The following is a 19,176-nucleotide window of genomic DNA, read 5'->3' on the forward strand; positions in this document are numbered from 1 at the left end:
GGAATAAGAGTATGATAACCGGTAATTTTAATGTTCACTAAATTACCGTTCACATATAACCTATATATGTCCATGAGGACAGGACAACTGTTTTACAATTAGTAACATTATGATATACGGTGTGTTTTTCTCTTTTTTACCAATGTTCCATATTGTATAACAAATCATCGCGAGGCTAAATTAAATCGGATTATTTGAACTACTGATCTCGAAACGCATTTGACTGACTATTTGGTAGTCAATAGTGCTGTCCTCAACAATATTCCAGATATATGACGTTGGACTGTAAATACTGGAATCTCGACAAGACAAATGAGTGAGGTGAGGTGTGTGTGTGTGTGTGTGTGTGTGTGTGTGTGTGTGTGTGTATAGTGCGTCCGTGCGTGTTTGTTAAGAACTGCTTGCGGCATGTAAATAAATAATAGTCTGGATTAGTGCATCTAGTGAATGATATTATAAGCATTAATCCGCGCCGTTGACCGTTAACACACCAAGTCAAGGAGTCTGACCCATCCAATCCAGGAAGTCGCATCTCAACACCAGTATCGATGGTTACATAGGTTCTACATATGTACATAAACAAAGCACATCTAGATACGTACAACGATAAAACAAAAGAATATATAATATATATATATTTTGTATGAACAATTCAAAACAATTGCAAAAACAGACATATCATAACATTATGTTATGGCGTCATTGACATTGCTGATTACCTTGTAGAAGTTGAGGGCATCAGTATTTATCCCTTCTACCAACGCTTGTGCATGATCCACGGCTTGTTGTAGTCGGGTCACCCATGGCATACTTTGATACTGCTGAGTGAGAGTATTTAGTTCCAACACCGAGGACAGGGCTTCATCTGTTTTGACTGGTATATCTTTTACCGCTCTTGCAAGTGGATCAAAGTTGCTCTTCGTGGTTTTGCCATCAGGTTCCAAAAACTGAGAGGCCATTCTAGTGGCTTCATCGGTCATCGGCTTCATGATCTGTTTAGCCATGTCATCAAAGACTCCTGCCAGGTTCTGTGCTAATCCAACGCTCATGTCCTTCAATAAAATTGATTTATAGTTTCATGAGGTATTCAAATTTGATCTTTAGACACACTAGTTATAACCAAACTATTTTATCATACAAACCTTAAATTTGTTTGCATTGTACTCCAGTCTGCCCTTGTAACACAGTTCAATTAGGAGGATGTCGATATGCTTGCCAACGATGCCGAAGTCTGCATCAGCCCATAATTTGTCATGGACATCGATATCAACGAAACCACTTAGAGGTCCTGAAAGTAGATCACTCAATCTTGTAGGAAAGCCATATTCTATCGTTCAGTGTGTAGAGCTTTGATTATTTCACTCTTTACCAAAGGGGGGTGGGGGGGGGGGGCGGTCGGTTAGCCAAGTGGTTTAAGCGTTCGCTCGTCACGCCAAGCCCCCAGGTACGATTCACGACATTGGTACAATGTGTGAAGCCCATTCCTGTGTCCCCTCGCCGTGATATTGCTGGAATATTGCTAAAAAGCAGCGTAAAAACATACTCACTCACTATACCAAAGGTATCTTAAGAAAATCTGAATTGGGAAATAACGTTTTCATGCTGGAAGCATGGTTTGACTTCACTAAAATGGAAGTTATCTTAAACTTGGTAAAGATTGTTGTTCCTTATGTACATAATCCCGAGTAAGCCCCCCAAAGCCAGTAAGGGATCTATCAGTCAAATAACATTCATGTGCTCGTGATGGCAAAGGAGTATCCAAACGATAATTTAAACTCATTCACAAGAGATACTGTAAATAGAAAATTGGAATCGTGAAACAACATCGGTCAACATATATTAGTGATTGCACTTCTCCCCTGCTCTTCATGCTGGAACAAATATTTGACATATTCTAAGCCGTTTTACACGCAACTTACGGAACACCGCAGACATTTCATTTTCAAAGAGGACACCGAAACTGGCTCCAATTTCACTTGTCCCTATCTGTTTTTTCCAGTCCACGCGTGGCAAGGCTATTCTAAACTGGAAGAAAACAGCATCTAACACACTTCTCCTTAGTCTTGCAATGACTGGCCATGCGTATGTGTGACTGAAACATAATCAAAAGCATTTCAAGCATAATCTTAGTCAAATCACCAAGATGGAAATTGTTCTTTGATTTGACATCAAGTTAAAAACATGCGACAAAAGAATATATGTGGGAAATTCTTGTTTCATGGAAATATTGCTTCTTCTGTAATACCGCCGACCTAAAAGTGCGGCGATATACAGTTATACCAAGGAATTCCGCCCATTCGTCCTTCCGAGGACATTTTCGTGCAACGTACATCTTAAAAATTACTGCATAAATTATATTCTTGGTGAACACTTTCTATACCAACAGGAGAGGTGTCATGCGAAGTTTCATTTCGTTATTTGGTTTGTCTGAACCAAATACAGCTATCTTTCGTTCTCTATTTACTTAGAAACTATTTACTTAAACAATTGTGTGACCAATAACTCGAAAACAACCAAATGGATTCTTTTCAAATTTAGCAAACAGTCTCCATACTATGAATACACCTATACTTAGTATTGAACATTTGTGTGACCAATAACTTGAAAACTTGTGTCAACTAGGGGTACAGTGTCTCTACCAATAGGAGAGACAGAGAGCTTATCGGCATATCGATTAACATATTCTGAGAAAATATTGTTTTTTCCATGTTTGAAAATAGAAATATGTTGCAATCGATACCAGGAGTAGTAGTAGTTCTATTATTGCTTGTCTCGTAGTATGTTTTAAAGACAATCCCAATACCTGAGAATGACGTTTTCTTGTTCACGTGTCAGGTTGTTTGCCATTGGGTGCCTGATGTACAGGTATTTGGCTGCTCTTCTGACACTCTGCTTGTCGTCTCGAAGAGCACTCTCAAGCAATGCTCCAGCGCTCTGTCCAAAAAGTATTCAGCATTTCATAGTTTTGCGAAAGAGTGTGGTTATGATTTAACTATAAAACATACATTATCCGATTGATATTGATCACTGGAAAAAAACTAACAACAGTTACTTAGTTTTGAGTTTAATACTGCTTCGAGTTTTGATGTGATCAGTTGGTATTGCACCAGGTATGGAGTAATTCAAACTGACCTTATGAATGTAATTAGGATATAATGCATAGCTGTATGTCATTATTATATATTTTATAATTTACGGATTGTGTATTAATATAAATTTATTTACGGATATACGGATCGATGATCTGACATGGTTCAATAACCATCAAATAGCCAATTCTCTGCCTCCAATTTACCCAGCTAAACTAGAAATACAGATTACCAGTGAGACCGTATCATGTTTCATATGAACAACTATGCATAGAGAGTCAAAGTGACAAACACACTCCACAAGACTGCATCTCAACAGTTTTATGGTAGACACAACAGTGACAAAAATGATTTCCGATTCAATGCGTTATTTTGACTTGTACCATATATTCCCGTGGTTGAACAATTGACTTGCGTTGCATGTGTTTGTGATGGATGCCACCGATGGGGCAGGATACAGTCGCCTTTTCGGGAATACCTGGTGTCATTACTATTTCATAGTGATTCATAAACACCTGCTCATGATAATAGTCGTAATCGTACAATTGAGATTTGTCGCTTCTGTTCATATAATAATGATTGAGAAACTATTTTCGTAGTATTATGGAAGACTTTTGTATATGTAATGAATATTGTCTGTCCTTTGAAAACATGAATTTGAACTTACAAAACAAGTGCAAACGTCTGCGTTGCTGTTTTTTTACCTGGTTACACCGATAGTGTCTGAGTGCCTCAACTGCCGCACGTCTCCAGTCGTGGTGACCCTGCCCAGGGGAAGTATTGGAGATGATCCTGTTAAGTGATTGTGGGTGCCCAGCATTTCCTAGGCTGTGGAGCAGTATTTTCTTGGAAATAATGTAGTGACTATCTTTTCCAATACGGACTGACCTTTTATATCTGTAGTGCGGATCTGAAAAAATATAGCATAAACTTCTACTTAACACTGCATATCTTAGAGCCAAGTATACATTTTTTTAGCTCAGTACGTGGGTGCGTTTACATTATATCTATCGTAGAAAAATATGTTAGCATCTGGGTGGAAAGGACCTAGACACAGAGAAGCTTTTCGGTGGAAGACATGTCTTCTGATGGCGAAAGTTACCCTAAATTTTCGTAAATTATGCTTTAAAGCTACAGATGTAGATTTAACTTAATGCCCGACTTTGACTGATTTGAAAATCAACTAAATTCTCAGGATGACAAGAGGTGTACTAACCACATTAACAGAGACATGCATTTTACAGAGACAGTTTAAATATCATGTGTGTTGAACATCATCTTTCTGACGATTTAACATCTTGGTTACCGGGTCACGATAGTATCATGATATCGTGTTGTAAGGCGACTCAGGCATTGCCTTTTTACTTTTAGGTTGTACTGATTCAGAATATATAATCTGAAATAAGAAATACATACCACTCTCACAAGAACGAGAACATATTCCAATCCCCATCGGTTCATGCAAATGTGAGAGTCAAATTCACTAAACTATCCTATCTTTATTTCCGTCCGTCTGCCCGCTGTCAGTTAGTCTTAAAGTCCATCACTTGACTGGCTGCTTTGTTTGATAGCTTTCATCAAATGGCAGGAGTAGCACTGTGCCGCATCAGACATCAGACCCGTACTCGTATGCCAATTGCATGAGTGACAGGTGCTACCGGTAGGGCAGGGACAATTTCATCAACACCTGGTGCCATTGCTAATTTTCTGTGATCCTTTCATAAGCTCATCAATGTAACATACATGATTTTTTATACATTAGTTACATCAACGCCTAGACCGAGACCAGACAATAGACCATAAAATTATGGAGTAGTATATAATGCCCAGTGCCTTGGATGAATAGTGTTCCTTTACGTGGCGCTAATGTATGACAGGTAGATCACCCTCAAATCAGCACTGTTAATTCAAAAGAGCCACAAAAACCCTTTGCATGATCTTGAAACTAAGAGGTGAGGTAATGTATGTAGTAGATCTTTCAAGTTTGCCAAATCAAAAGAAAACATAAGAGATGTATTAAATAATCAATCTGTTGTAAATTGTCAACTATATTGTTAACTTTTACAGTTTATATATGACAGCACATGAATAAGCGTTGGTCTCCTTACGCATTTCGTGTTTAGTTATCCATGACTCGATCTTCCCAACCAGTCTGAAGGCATCCGAAGAATTCGAGTACAGATGGAGATTCCTGGCAAGAGATCCTATGGCCAAACACGCCCGAGTCTGTACCACTGTCAGATTTATTGATCCTGTCAAATAGTAATAAAAAAACCATTTCAAATAAAAAGGCGAATACAATTCAATACAATGACTAGGGCATTTTTCGAAGTTTTTAGTGACATACAGGTTTATTTCATTGTTCTAATGACGTACCATGATGCTGATCTCCAATACCAAAGCAGTAATCCTCTACAGCTTGGACCACTTGCTAAAATGAGAATGAATATACATTGATTTGATAAATGTATAAGCAGTATTCAATGTATGTACATAACATTCAGAGCGCATATTACCAATTATTAATTCACTTGTTACAAACGTGTAAATAATCATGACTTTGTATTGTAAGAACATTATTAAACCAACATAACTCTAAGAGGTCAATTATATACAACATGTGCACACATGTAAAAATCATGTACAAATCGACACATGAACCAATAAATCAATTAAGCCTTCTTGAATGTAGACCAACCATGATCGGCTTCGCAATTGCAATGCAGTGTATAAACACATGTCTTAGCTCCTCTTCATCAGGGTCTGTCCTGTTGAGAACATGTTTGACAATAAGTCCTTGGGATATATCATCAGCAAGTCTTGCGACGATATCTATGAAGACGAGTCTTTCTACCGAACAGTTAGTCTCGACCGCTCCACAAGACACGTTGAGAACTGAGTGTACAAACTCCTTGTAGTCCTCTGTGTGTAGTGCTTGCAATATCTCCCGGAGCTCCTGCACACACTGTGTCCGGTTAGCATCACCTAAACAGAAGATCATTTTGATGTACATGTAGTAAGCGTCATTGATGATACTATAGTGAAACTTGAAACATTGGGCTGTAAACCCGAAAGTGTGAATCATGTGAACAAGTGATTGTTGTAATATTTTTTAGTGAAGAAACAGTTGTGTCATGTGCATCAGGGTCAAGCTCGATAAATATGCATCCATCCTTAATCCGAAATAAAAACAACAAAATCCTCTCCATAGCCATAAGAAATCTCTGCCCAAAGTAAGATTTTTGTGCAAAGCTAAACAAAGTTATACTGAATAGAAACATGTTAAAAAATATATTTTTTAGAGTAAAAATATTATTATTACTTATACTGACTGATAAACTGACGTCCAAAAGAAACTTTACCAACTGAAAATATAAATTTCAGACAAAGTATAAAATTATTTTCGATGAAGTCTATCTAAAACACATAACCTAAATACAACAATAGTGTATGCAGAAAATGTTAATTGTCTGTTACATGTTTGCGAGATAACACGCGAAAAAGTGAAAATCATGTGCACCACGGACAACTGCAAATGCACGTGCGGGTAAGGGTATAAAACGATTGCAACGGCAAGTCAGACATCCACAGTGATAAAAAAACACAGTCGAACAACGTGAACAAGCCTTGGGTATGGTACAGATGGCAGCAACCCACGCCCATACGAACCTTTGGTTGCTCCCGTGTTGCCGTTACCAACTTGATGCAACGTTTCAGACAGACAGGGCGGACCGCTGACAGGCCAAGAACAGAAAGACCCAGGGTGACCACGCCCTATGATGACCAGTGCTTGCGTACCTTGCACCTCCGAAATCGCTTCCTCACAGTGACGTCATCGGCGACAAATGCCTTAGGTCACAGGGTTAGTCGACAGACAGTGGTCAGGAGACTCAGGGCTCATGGAATCAGGGCTTTGAGACCATACAGAGGACAGCTATTGACAGCGCAACATCGTCGTCTGCGATTAAGATGGGCCCGGACTGTACGACTTAGGCAACGACGTGACTGGCAGAGGGTTGTCTTCACTGACAAAAGTCGATTCTGTATGTTTAGGGCTGATTGAAGACAACGTGTTTACAGCCGAAGGGGTGAACGAAAGGCGGCGAGTTGCGTGTAGGAGGTCGTACCATATGATGGAGGGAGTGTCAGGCAGGAGAGGACACTGCTGGTCATCGTTGATGGAAACTTGACAGCGTTACATGGATAACATTCTTCGTCCAGTTGTCCTACCATTTCTCCAAAGGCAGCCACGTGGTGTCATTTATCAGCATGACAACGCTAGAGCCCATATAGCCAGAATTGTCACTAACTTCCTCACAACCAACAACGTCAACGACCTGCCGTGGCCCGCACGCTCACCCAATAGAACACCTCTGGGACTTGGATTGTCGTGTTCTACAACGACCACACTCTCCAGCCAACCAACAAGAACTGATCTTGGCCCTCCAAGAAGAATGGCGTCAAATCCCACGTGACCTCATCAGACGACTGACTTTTTCTGTGCGTCGAAGAGTTTTTTGCGTGTATTGAGGCATTTGGTGGTCACACACGCTACTGATGACTTGTCATTGAAAGTGAGCGAATGTTTATGTACTCTGCCTATTGTCCATGATTCTGAAAGCTCGAATTTTGTACCACACCCAACTTTGGGGGGCTCTGACGTCATTTTCGGTCACAGTATGATTGTCATTTTCAGTGTTGATTATGTTTATATATTGATCTTCTCAATACACTTTACTTCATGCATGAATGATTTGTTGTTTTTGAGCAAGAGTGATTTCAAACCACGGTATGGTTTCTTTTTGACGTCAGTTTACTTATTTCTTATCTCGACTCATTGCCGAGAGGTCGTGGAACCTTCCTGAACTGTGCCAAGCCGGTAGACTCGTCACTCTCTCATTTCCTTACTTGACGGATGCTATACGTAGAAGGCGTAAGAAGGGACGGCTAGGTGGGCGCTTTAGCGTAAGAATCTTTATAAGAATGAATGATATTCGTCCTCTTAAAAATACATATTTATTGTGATCTTATTGCTTGAATCCCACAGAAGATGGTGGGTTACAGCAAGTGAGTGATTCAGACGTGAGTTCTTCACATAACTCCAAGGGATCATGACATCTGCTTACGGGGTACACCTGCCTTCTTTGTGATAGGAGAGGAGTAAATAAATTCAGATTATGTTGATTTTGTAAACTGTGCAAGGAAAGATATTTCAGTCATCAGGTTCTAAATTACATTGTCAAACAGGTGACAGGGCTCTCGGTGATTGATTTGGGACATAAACCTCATGAGAACAGGTCAGCATGAAGGTAGGTCGTCAGTGTCTATCTTCTAGTAGGCATTGACAGTTGTTGTGCAACAACTAATGGCCCAAATTAATGAATCCCAGCAACATCCTTTGCAGCAAAATCGTTAAGATAGTGATTTCAGAAGACTGTGTGATCTCCCAAAACAATATTCCACAATTATAGGGATGGAGCAGTTGCCATGAAGAGCTAAAGTGGGTGCTATAGTTCTGACTCCGTGTTGGTTGGAAGTTGAAGGTGGATCTAACCGTGCTGCCTTGTATATTCTGAGTATGACTGCTCTTATCCAGGAGATGTTTGTTCTAGAAACTTCAGCTGAAGTATTCCTTGATAAATGGAGCTTATTCTTTGTAAATGTATGCGGCTCTGACTGATCCAAGAATGGATTAGTGGCTGGACCTTGATTTGTCTGTTTGGTTGACCTGACAGCTCCTTTGTTGGCAATAAGGTCTCTTCTTCGACCAAGATAAGCCGATGAGTACCGTATATCGCTGTGTATAAGGCGACCCCACGTATAAGACGACCCCCCTGTACACGCCTTCAAAATCAACCCAAAATCCTATACTCCGTGTATAAGGCGACCTGGAATGAAACACATCACAAGTGCGCGCACAAACCTTAATAATAAAAAATATGTTTATCTTGCGTTGTTTTTTTCTACGATGACTGGTCGCGTGTGTAACTCCAGCACATGTCGCCATTTTGTGTTTACACGGTGCAACACCAAATTGGTGCCCGTAAAATAAAATTCATTTATGAAGTAATAACATAAGAACATATTTCAAGTTATGAGCCATTTATTTACGCACGCCCATTTTTCTTAATTAAATTAATTCACATCTTTGTTTACATACCCATTCATCATTCAGAATAATTCAGAATCATACACACGTCAGAACAGAACAGATCACAGATCTGCCTCGGTGAACCCGTCAAATTCCGAGTCGTATTCTTCCGCACAGAGAATGTCCCATGCTGTTGAATCCGTTTTGTCGTTATAGTAATCGTTCAATTCATCCTCAAAATCATCAGGGATGTCTGCAACTATTTCTACTGTGTCGGATCTCCCGGATTCAGTATTGACAAGATCTTCATATAAACAATCGTCCTCAGATCCATCCAAAGCATTGGCTATCCCACATTTAAGAAAACTGCGTTTCACCATGTCCGTTGGTATGTCCGTCCATGCGGTCTTCACCCAGTCTGCGACCACTGGAAGCGGTGCTTTTCTTTGTTTATTTGTTTTTGTATACGTGTGGTCGCCATTGACCATCCACGTATTCCACGCACTCCTTACGTTGGCCTTGAACGGTTTGTTGAGGCAGACGTCAAGTGGCTGTAACAGGGAGGTGCATCCACCGGGGATCACGGCCTGACGTGTTTTGGTGTCGACCAACTTCTTTTTCACTGCTTCGCACAAATGGGCACGGAACATATCCCACACAAGCAGGGACTTGCATCCTCTGGCAGCACCTGGTCTCTTCATCCATTCGTTCTCGAGCCATTTGAGTACAAGAGACTCATCCATCCATCCTTTATCCTGCACCGTGACGTACACGCCACTTGGGAACTTGTCCTTCGGCATGCTTTTCCGTTTGAAAATAAGCATTGGGTCCAGCTTGGTCCCATCGGCCATGCAGGTTAAGACCACCGTGAAGTGTTGCTTCTCAGCCCCACATGTACGAACTGACACCGTCGAAGTCCCCTTGGTGTCGATGGTTCTGGATCCTGGCATGTCGAAGTTCAGGGGAGTTTCGTCCATATTTCCGATCTGGCTTGAATCGTAGTCTACCTTCTTACGCTCACGTATCACAAATTGATGGAAAAAACCCACTTTGGTTTCCACTTCAGCAGGAAGTTTCTGTGCTATGTGTGTTTTATGCCTCAGCGCTAGGTTGTGTCGCCTTAAGAAGCGCGAACACCAGTTTCCCGAAGCCTTGAATGACTTCGGGAGATCCATGTCTTTCCTAGTACGGTAAACATAGAGTGCTCGCTGTCGAATCATCATGCATGTGACGATGCACGCTGACTGTCGTAACTCTCTGATCCACTGGAAAAGAATATCTTCCAGTGGCTTGTATGGCGTCTCGGATCCTCGTCTGGCCTTCTTCGTCTTTGGCAGCTCCTCAAGAGACGGCTTCGCTGTCCTCCAATTCCTTACCATTGATTCATTCACTGAAAACGACCCCCCTTTTTAACCCCCTCATTTTAGGTATGAAAAACTCGCCTTATACACAGCGATATACGGTAATCGCCATTGTCAAATCTAGTATGACTGAAGTCAATCACAATATGTAAAGTTAGTATGTTCTAAAGGTTGATAGGCATCACTGGTAAAATATTTTCCCACCATCCAGCCACAAAGAACATCAAAGCTTGGTCTCCAAAGATGACTCTAAATCAACTCTTTCAGACCACATCCGTGACAACCCAAGCCACAGCATTCAGTGGGAGAGAGTCACAACCCTCGCCACCAACCTCAAAGACTTCAAGATCAGGAAACTACAAGAAGCTATCAACATCAAAAGAATCCAGCCGTCAATCAACCGTGACCAAGGCTATTATATACCCCGGCGTACAATTAACTCATCGAAGACCCCAATCAGCCATAATCCAGTTGTTTATAATACTGGCTTCATCCTTTGTTTATGTCACTGACTTTACCGATGATTGTCATCACTACCCTTGTGTGTACATAACAGGCTTCTCAACTCCAGTATAAGAATATCTACTCTACTGTATAAACATTGCCTCCTACTTGCATATAAACTTGCCAACCACACTCTGTAAATCACTTGCTTGATAACAGTGTTAGAATCTACACTGAAACATCGCTCTTAATTTTAATAAAGAAGTTGTTCATCCATAAATTCTTATCCTTACTTAATAACATTTGAATCAGTAGTGGCATGCCCATGAAAGCGAAGTATGCGAGTCACATCCTGGGGAATGCTAGCCCACTCATCCAGCAATGCAAAAGCCATCTTCTGCAACATCTTGGATTGTGGTTGACGTCGGCGTAGCCGTCTCTCCAACTCATCATATTAAATCTGGGGATCTGGAGACAGGCTCTTGTGATCCGTGTTGTATGCTGTCGAGCGTTGTCCTGTTGGAATAAACAGTTGCCGTTGCGTACAATTGGGAGGATGTGTGGTCGGAAATTTCGTTGATGTATCGTTGAGCCATAAGATTGCCCTGGATATTGACCAAACCTGATGAGATGATGAAAGATAGCTGCCCACATCATAGTGCTACCCCCACCAAACCTGTCCACTTCCTGTAGGCAGTTTCCGGTGTAACCTTCTCCCCCAAATCTGTAGACCTGTGTTCTTCCATCCCCTGGAAAGAGGAGAAATTTTTATTTGTATTCCTCTCCATTGCAGTTGAGGCCATACCCTGTGTTGACGACACCTATGCAGTCATTGTGGATGATGTTGTAAACTCAATATGACACGTCAAACAGGACGTCTTGCTTGTAGACCTCTTAAATACTCTTAAATGGTTTTGTAGGTCTGGTCGCAGATTCTGTGCAGTCTGGGTATTTTGGATGCGGTTGAGGTGGTTGTGGTTGTCTTTTCACGTAGGTGGTGTAGTCGGATGTAGCAATGTTTGGCGGGGGTGGTTACCCTTGGCCGATCACATGTCGACCCTTACTGTTGAAACCGATCACATAGCTGTGATGGTGCTGGGTGCTACATTGAAAACACTGGTTATAACTGATTGGTATTCCCCTGTCTGGAAGTGGCCTATGAGGTGCAGCTCCATGCCGCTTTTGATAATGCACTGCGTGGGTTTTTCTGACTAATGGTTTGCATGTCCTCATTGTGATCCTTTTGATCTTGGGAATTTGTCACTGACACTATGAAACATTTAACCTCTTCATTTTAAACCACTTGGTCTGCTAATTTAGCTTCTATGGACAAAATGATAGAAATCTTATGCTGAGAAATTGATTAGCCAGCCAAGTTGTGTTACTTCATGTGCTCGAATTATGTCATGTGTAGGAGAGCCACAAATGGTTGGTCCCCCATGTAAACAACCACACTGACATAGAAATTCGAAAGGACAGGACGACCTATTTACAGTTTCTTTCTTAGCAACTGTAGGTATTTCCTATTGTCTAGATGAATGGGATTTTAGGGTAAGAATCTTGTAAATCCATGACGCTAGATAGTTGTGCAGTCTTATCATCTGCTTAAGGAGTGGCAAGTGTAGCATTTTTCTTGGGGACCAGGAAAATTGGTGAGTAAAACCCTGGAGTTATATTATAAAACCCTGGCTATTTTATCTGTATTGCTCCCTTGATGAGAAGTCTGTTGATTGCTTCTGTCAACTTGGGTGGCAGTAACTCTTGAGTATTGTACTTGTGGAGAATTGAGGGTGAGAGGGGTTTCTTCTCTTATGGATGGATGAGAATATCTATAAGAAAAGGGTCGTCCAGGATATCCCATTTCTTACAGATTTTTGCCAGCCTTTAACCTAATCTTCATTGCTGTACATGACTGGTTAATGGTTCATCTTCACCCCTTCATCGGAAGGCAAGGGATCACCTCCATCATTGGGATCGGGACAGATTTGAAACCTGTACAACGTCTTTGTTGACTTTGCGTATGCGACCATCAAAGATGGATGTAGTTTCCTAGGGTTGACTTAATAAGGGTTAACGAAACATTGAACCCCTATTTAACTTACCTCATTGCCTTGTTAATAGAGCATTACATGGCAAGGGCAAAGAAGGAGGATCTAGGGATGGTATCTAGTTGATCCCGCTTCTCGTCTTCTACTCTGTAGCTCTTGTTCTTTGAATTTGACACGAGTGTGTAGCCTTTGTCTGTTTCCGAGCCTGAAGAAAAGCAGTCATACCATGCATGGCACATTTCCGAGGTTGAATGGGGAGTTGGTAGACCTTTTTTTCTTGCAGCCTTTGCAAAAGAAACGTTCCGATTCTTTGATACGTGTGAAAAAGGATGGAACAGGCGGAACAGTTAGAGTGTCCTAATCATCACCCTAATATTAAAGTATTAAAGAACGAAGGTGAAGAGATATAAAGGCCATCTGTGATCCAAGTAATCAATTTGTAGTCCTTGTAGATAAAGGGATGATCCTCTGACTATGATGGCTCCTCATAAAAAACACATCCTCATCCTGTCGAAAGTCAATCTCATTAAAATCAGATCAAAGTTCTTGTTGGCACTAAACAAAGATCTGAGGACATCCCGAACGACATCTGAACGATCTTTCACAAACTTTGACCGACCACTGAAACGAATAACAAGCCGTTCATGAGAAAGCAGCTTCCTCGAGCTTTTGGTCACTCATTTCAACCTGGCGACTTCCATTTCAGACTACGCTTGGAAAACATGTTGACACAGTTCTCGATTAAAATTTTGAAAACTGAACAAACGAACATTCCTGAATGTCTAATATATGATTTCGATTGTATGGCAGTGCTTCCCACGTAGTGTGCTACGTGTCCTCCATTCATATGTTTATCCCACGGAAGTGAGAGATAGACGTTGATTTTGACAGAATCAGTTGTACAGGCCATAACTGTCGTTTGGATAAAAGATTCGGTCGTGACCCATAATGGGATATCTTTGGATCTTATTTTAGCGATTGCGACAACTAAGATCTGATTTTAATGAGATTGATTGAAAGTACGAGGCGTTAAGGTTTGGAGCCATGGTCGAATGGTGAACGCTCTATGAATCTTCCCCAGAAAGGGATGTTCGTGAGGTTGTCTGCGAGGAGTGTTCCTGTAATGTTTGTTGTTGCACAGCAATGACGACTTGCTGTGTAATACTGCTTACTAAATCAGTATTGGATAATCGTATTGCAGTTGGAGGAACGTAGGCTGCATGAACGCTGATGGTTGCATCAGCACTTGAGGCTGCTTAAAAGTGGGTGTTCGGCGTGAATGTCTGCTGCTGTTCGAAGGCCGCCATCTGCACAAATGTCTGGTGTTGCATGAAGACTTGTCCTGCATACATTCCAGGATCGAAAAAGAAGAAGGATGATTTGCATATAGTGAGATAGGACGCATTGTAACTTTTAAAATATACATTTTTCGTTTTTCTTAAATGAAATTTACCACTGTCAAATAGTATTCCATGTACTGATGGTGTTTACCTTTCTCGGGATACATATGAACACACTGCAGGTAGGTAGAAATGTTCTGTCGCACGTCGAGTATCCGTTTATCCACCTTTCTCTGCAATGACAAAAGTTATCAAAATGCTGTCATTTTGTTTAAGACACATATTCCAGCTATATCAGTTCGATCTGTAAATAGTCAGACCAGTGGTTGACATAATAAGCAATGTTTAACGTTGTTAGGGAATGATGACACACATTCAACCAAGTATAGTCTAGCAAAAGTTACAATCAACTGTTCAACATCCTTCAAGATGTGTTGGTTTCAAAGGCTATGTATGTAGTCTTGACAAACCCTTTTAATTTCAAGTGTATCCTGGACCAGACTCTGTTCATCATTATCCATCGGTGGTCTGTTAACATAGCTGGAATGAAATAAATGATAAAATATACACCTTGTTGCAAGAGAATAGACATTAACATTAAGTACCATGCAATGAACAAAAGGCTGTTTTCATAACTCCCTTATTTTATTGAATAAAGTTCATCCTGTAGTTTCAGACACATTATATTGAATGACGTTTCCAAGACGAACCTCTTTCCATCCAGTTGTATGCTGGTTGTTGAAGCAATCCATATTTCAGGAAAATCTGTTGAAATGAAAAAATGTTACTGTAAATTGTTGATGTATATATGTGCATTGATATTACTTACCCATCATAATGATAGATATAATAAATGTTTTCAATATCTGAAACTAACATTTATGATTTCAACACGTACCTCCAGAGGTTGATATCTTGTGGACCTTCTCGCCCCGTTGTAAAACCCTTGAAAATATAAATAGTATAAAACCATCACCTGCATTGAAATTGCTCTTTCAATGATTTAACTGATACTTTATATTGAGTATTGAGTAAAAACCATGTTTTTGCTTTTATGCACATTTTATGCATTTAAAGACACTTTAAGAAAATAGCCATTCTGAAGATGATATCATTGCTAAAGCTTCCATTCTCACCTGACCTTTTCAACATTAATATTCCTGGAAATGATTTAAGAATACATGCATTGGAGAAGATTCACACCTTATTATTAGGACAACTTGGCATGTGTTTTTCTTACCTTTCTTTTTGTTTCATGATATGCTTTTCTTTCAGGAGGATTTTGTCATAGGCGTAACCTCTGTGTAACGTCCCGTCACCCTGGTAGTGCAGAGTCTGTGCAAATTTAATATTAATGTGAATTATATTGTACACTTGCCATTGCACACAACTTACAGACCAATAGTGCATTCAACAATTCAACATTTATATGAATGGGTTTTACGTCAATGCTTCTACAAAGAGAAATCATGTCCAAATTTATCAATTTTAATGAGAAGTATGAGAAGGGTATTTATTTGGTTTAAATGTGCTCGTTGTTAAGTCAACTGTTTTTCTTAATGTTTTGTCAGCGCTGTATATGATTAGCATTTCCATAATAGTTCTGAATAGGTTCCAACATTTTAATGGCAACATAATCTACGTTAGCATCTCTTGGAATGTATGTATAATACTCACTCACTCGTATTTTGCATACTGATGTAATTAAGCAAAGCTGAAGGGATATACTTAATAACTTCTTTATGATATTATCTTAGCATGTATTCATTACGGACTATTGGACCAAATCTAGTTGTAAGATACTCTGCACAATTAATCCTGGGATCGAAATCATGCATAAACCCTTACTGAATGAAAGTCTTGAAGGTTATGGCATGGCACTGTTTAGCTGAAGCTTTGGGGCACACATGTCATTACCTAATGGTACATAATGATCACACTGTTAGATGCACATTGTGTTAAGAAGCCTGCAGCATGTCAACAGTGCATTATCTTGAGAGCTTCAAAAGTCACATTATTAAAAAGTGGTTTCACCTTTTGGTGGGTTCTCTCTGCCCTGTCATGACTGAAGTGTGATCGAGTCAGAGTTCTTCCTTGCGGAGTCGTTTCCACCTTGTACTTGTGCGTTAGCTTGCCTGGATAGGTAAACAAATGCCAATGTTGACATTTAACTAAATTTAAGCAAACACACGCAGTTGTTGTAATTCAGCTATCTGTGATGTATGTATGCTGAATTACATGATTAACTCACTAATTACATGTGACTTCGTATGAATTGATTTAGTGCCGCATCTTTGTTTCATATTGAGTGCTATGAATAAATATTCAGAACGACAAAAATCTACCCAAAGGACTGTAAGATTATTCTACTTTTAGCAGATATTTCTTGTGGCTATGGAAAGGGTTTCGTCGCTCTTATTTACCTAGGTGATCTAGATCTGTTGTCTCGTAGGAGTCCATGCTTTCTTCAGTTTCCTTTACAACAATAATATATAATTTATGCAATGTATTTAAGATATCCACCACAACACATTAATATGATTTTAATTTCAGATCAAGTTATATGAGACCAAACTCATATTATTATATGGTCAACATATTTGCCAGTGTATAAAAATGTTAAATCTAATAATTTGCTGCTGTTTTAGCTAATGTGAGGCATATTTATTTATTATATACTTAGTATCGTAATGTATACCCTGACAGTAACAGAGAAGAGACTGGTGACCGCCTTCTTGATGACCACCAGCTCGTCCTCATCCTCAGGGTGGACATGGACCAGGTCAATAGATCCATTTGTACTTGTCCGAAACAAGAATCTGCAGAGAGATTATTACAACATCATAAAGACATGCCAGCATCGGAGGCAGTATCCAACAAGTGGCTTCAGAGGGCAACATAGGCTATCTTACATACACACAAAATCACTATCATAATGAAGAAGCTCATACCTGAAATGAAACATAATGAGACTGCCACAATGGAACAGGCGGCGGCCAAGAAAAAGGCAGCTGTCATCTTGTACACATCTGGTTAACAAGTTGTTAATTGCCATCAACACCTATAAGATCCACACAGATCCAAAGACAACACATACTGCATAGGAAGTACACATGTGACCCTTGGAAGTGTCGATGTCAGAAGACTGGTGTCCGACATGACATTCCAGTTCGAATCTTGGCTGATAGCTCAAAGGCGAGTTGAAGCAAGAGTAGCTGCGTATGTTTGATGGGGATTAAAGGGGTGATCAGTCAAAGACTTTTGATGGCACTGTATTCGTCTCGGGACCAATACAACCAGTTTGGGTCTTGGCTGATAGCTCAAAGGCCAGTTGACAAGAAGCAAGAGCAGATACTCATGTTACATTTGGGACAAAAGTGCAATACCTTGACAAGTTTTAATGAGATTGATGTTGGACCCAAAGAAATCAGTTCGAGTCTTGGTTGATGTCTCAAATGCTTGTTGGCATGAAACAAGGGCAGATGCTCTTGATGGTAGTGTTTTGGTGTCCTGCTAAAAGAAATCAGTTCTAGTCGTGTTAGATGACCCAACGATGGCAGTGTTATGCGTAGATTTTGACACACCAGTTCGAGTTATGTATGTGTTGATGTGATGCCATAACACATGATTGATATTGCAATATATTGGTGTCACACCTGACGAATTCAGTTCCAGTCGTGATTGATGGCTCAAATGCTAGTTGACATGAAGCAAGAGCAGATGTTTGAATAAGATGATGGAAACAACAGCCCTCCCTCGAAGACTCATCATGACACTGTATTGTATCAGTTAAAAAAACACACCAGCTCTGGTCTCACCTGATGGAAAAGCAGATGCTTGTGATGGGCAATGTACTCAAGAGGAAATTGAAATATATCCAAAATATACAATTTATATATTCAAAAGAAAAACACATTTTCTTTCGGCTGCCTGTGCAAAGTTTGTTTATTGTTGGTATTTATGGAAGGATTTTACCACTACTTTAAGTTCATATTTTTATGCATCATTTCAACTGATACACGAAACATTACAGTGATGGAATAAAAAACGTTCAGGATGGGCTGTGGATAGAACTGATACTTTATATTTGGATATAGCAAATCATATGGCTTTGAAAGGTGAATTTGATATAGATTTTCCCCCATATTATAATAATAACAAGCCATAATCAACTTTAAAAATAATAATGATAACTGTTTCAGATGGGCTTTGAGGTTTGCCTTTTTTCCTGTAGATTCTGATATGAATAGGCCAAAATGATGGACTTTGAAGATACACATGCACCTACACCAATCGGACACTTACCCAAAACGCGTCTGGGTATCCGGTGGCAGATACCTTGCCGAGACCAGATCCGTGGTATCCGGCATGGACACCTCACCGGAAGGTATGTCACCTGGAATCCGGGTATCCGGCACCGGATACTTCAATCTGGGTGTCCAGGGATCCGGCACCGGATACCTAATTCTGAGTTTCCAAAAACATGTCACAATTTGGGGGTGCACTTTGTTCAATTAAGTGTGAAACACCTAAAAATATATCGGAAACTAACCATGAAAATTGAACATTGCTGAAGGTATCCGGCAGGTATCCAGCAGGTATCCGGATGCAATTTTTCGAGATGTCTTTCTCCTAGTAAATAATGTTAGCCTGGGCATAGCAGATAGCTGTAGTAATATTCTGTGTTATTTTAGTTGTAAATATCCCCTATCCCCTTAAAGTTGAGATCTATGGGCATGTACTTTTGATGAAAACATATTTCAAGTTCATATATATGTGATTTTAGATGTTCAGCGTATTAAA

General features: G+C 40.1%; 1 protein-coding gene across 1 annotated transcript in view; it reads right to left on the bottom strand.

Moving 5' to 3' along the window:
* Nucleotides 1-18,743, bottom strand: part of LOC139443842 (uncharacterized) — a 75,127-nt gene extending 56,384 nt beyond the window's left edge. Inside the window, 15 exon segments of the mRNA XM_071224744.1 lie at nt 720-1,052; nt 1,143-1,288; nt 1,920-2,092; nt 2,804-2,934; nt 3,794-3,999; nt 5,198-5,341; nt 5,466-5,520; nt 5,788-6,074; nt 14,525-14,606; nt 14,844-14,913; nt 15,614-15,708; nt 16,408-16,508; nt 16,797-16,848; nt 17,072-17,192; nt 18,679-18,743. Coding sequence (XP_071080845.1) covers nt 720-1,052; nt 1,143-1,288; nt 1,920-2,092; nt 2,804-2,934; nt 3,794-3,999; nt 5,198-5,341; nt 5,466-5,520; nt 5,788-6,074; nt 14,525-14,606; nt 14,844-14,913; nt 15,614-15,708; nt 16,408-16,508; nt 16,797-16,848; nt 17,072-17,192; nt 18,679-18,743 — 2,061 coding nt within the window.
* Nucleotides 18,744-19,176: the final 433 nt, after the last annotated feature.

The sequence above is a fragment of the Haliotis cracherodii genome, unplaced genomic scaffold (assembly GCF_022045235.1).
Source record: "Haliotis cracherodii isolate W230 unplaced genomic scaffold, xgHalCrac1.p SCAF_5, whole genome shotgun sequence".
NCBI lineage: Eukaryota > Metazoa > Mollusca > Gastropoda > Lepetellida > Haliotidae > Haliotis > Haliotis cracherodii.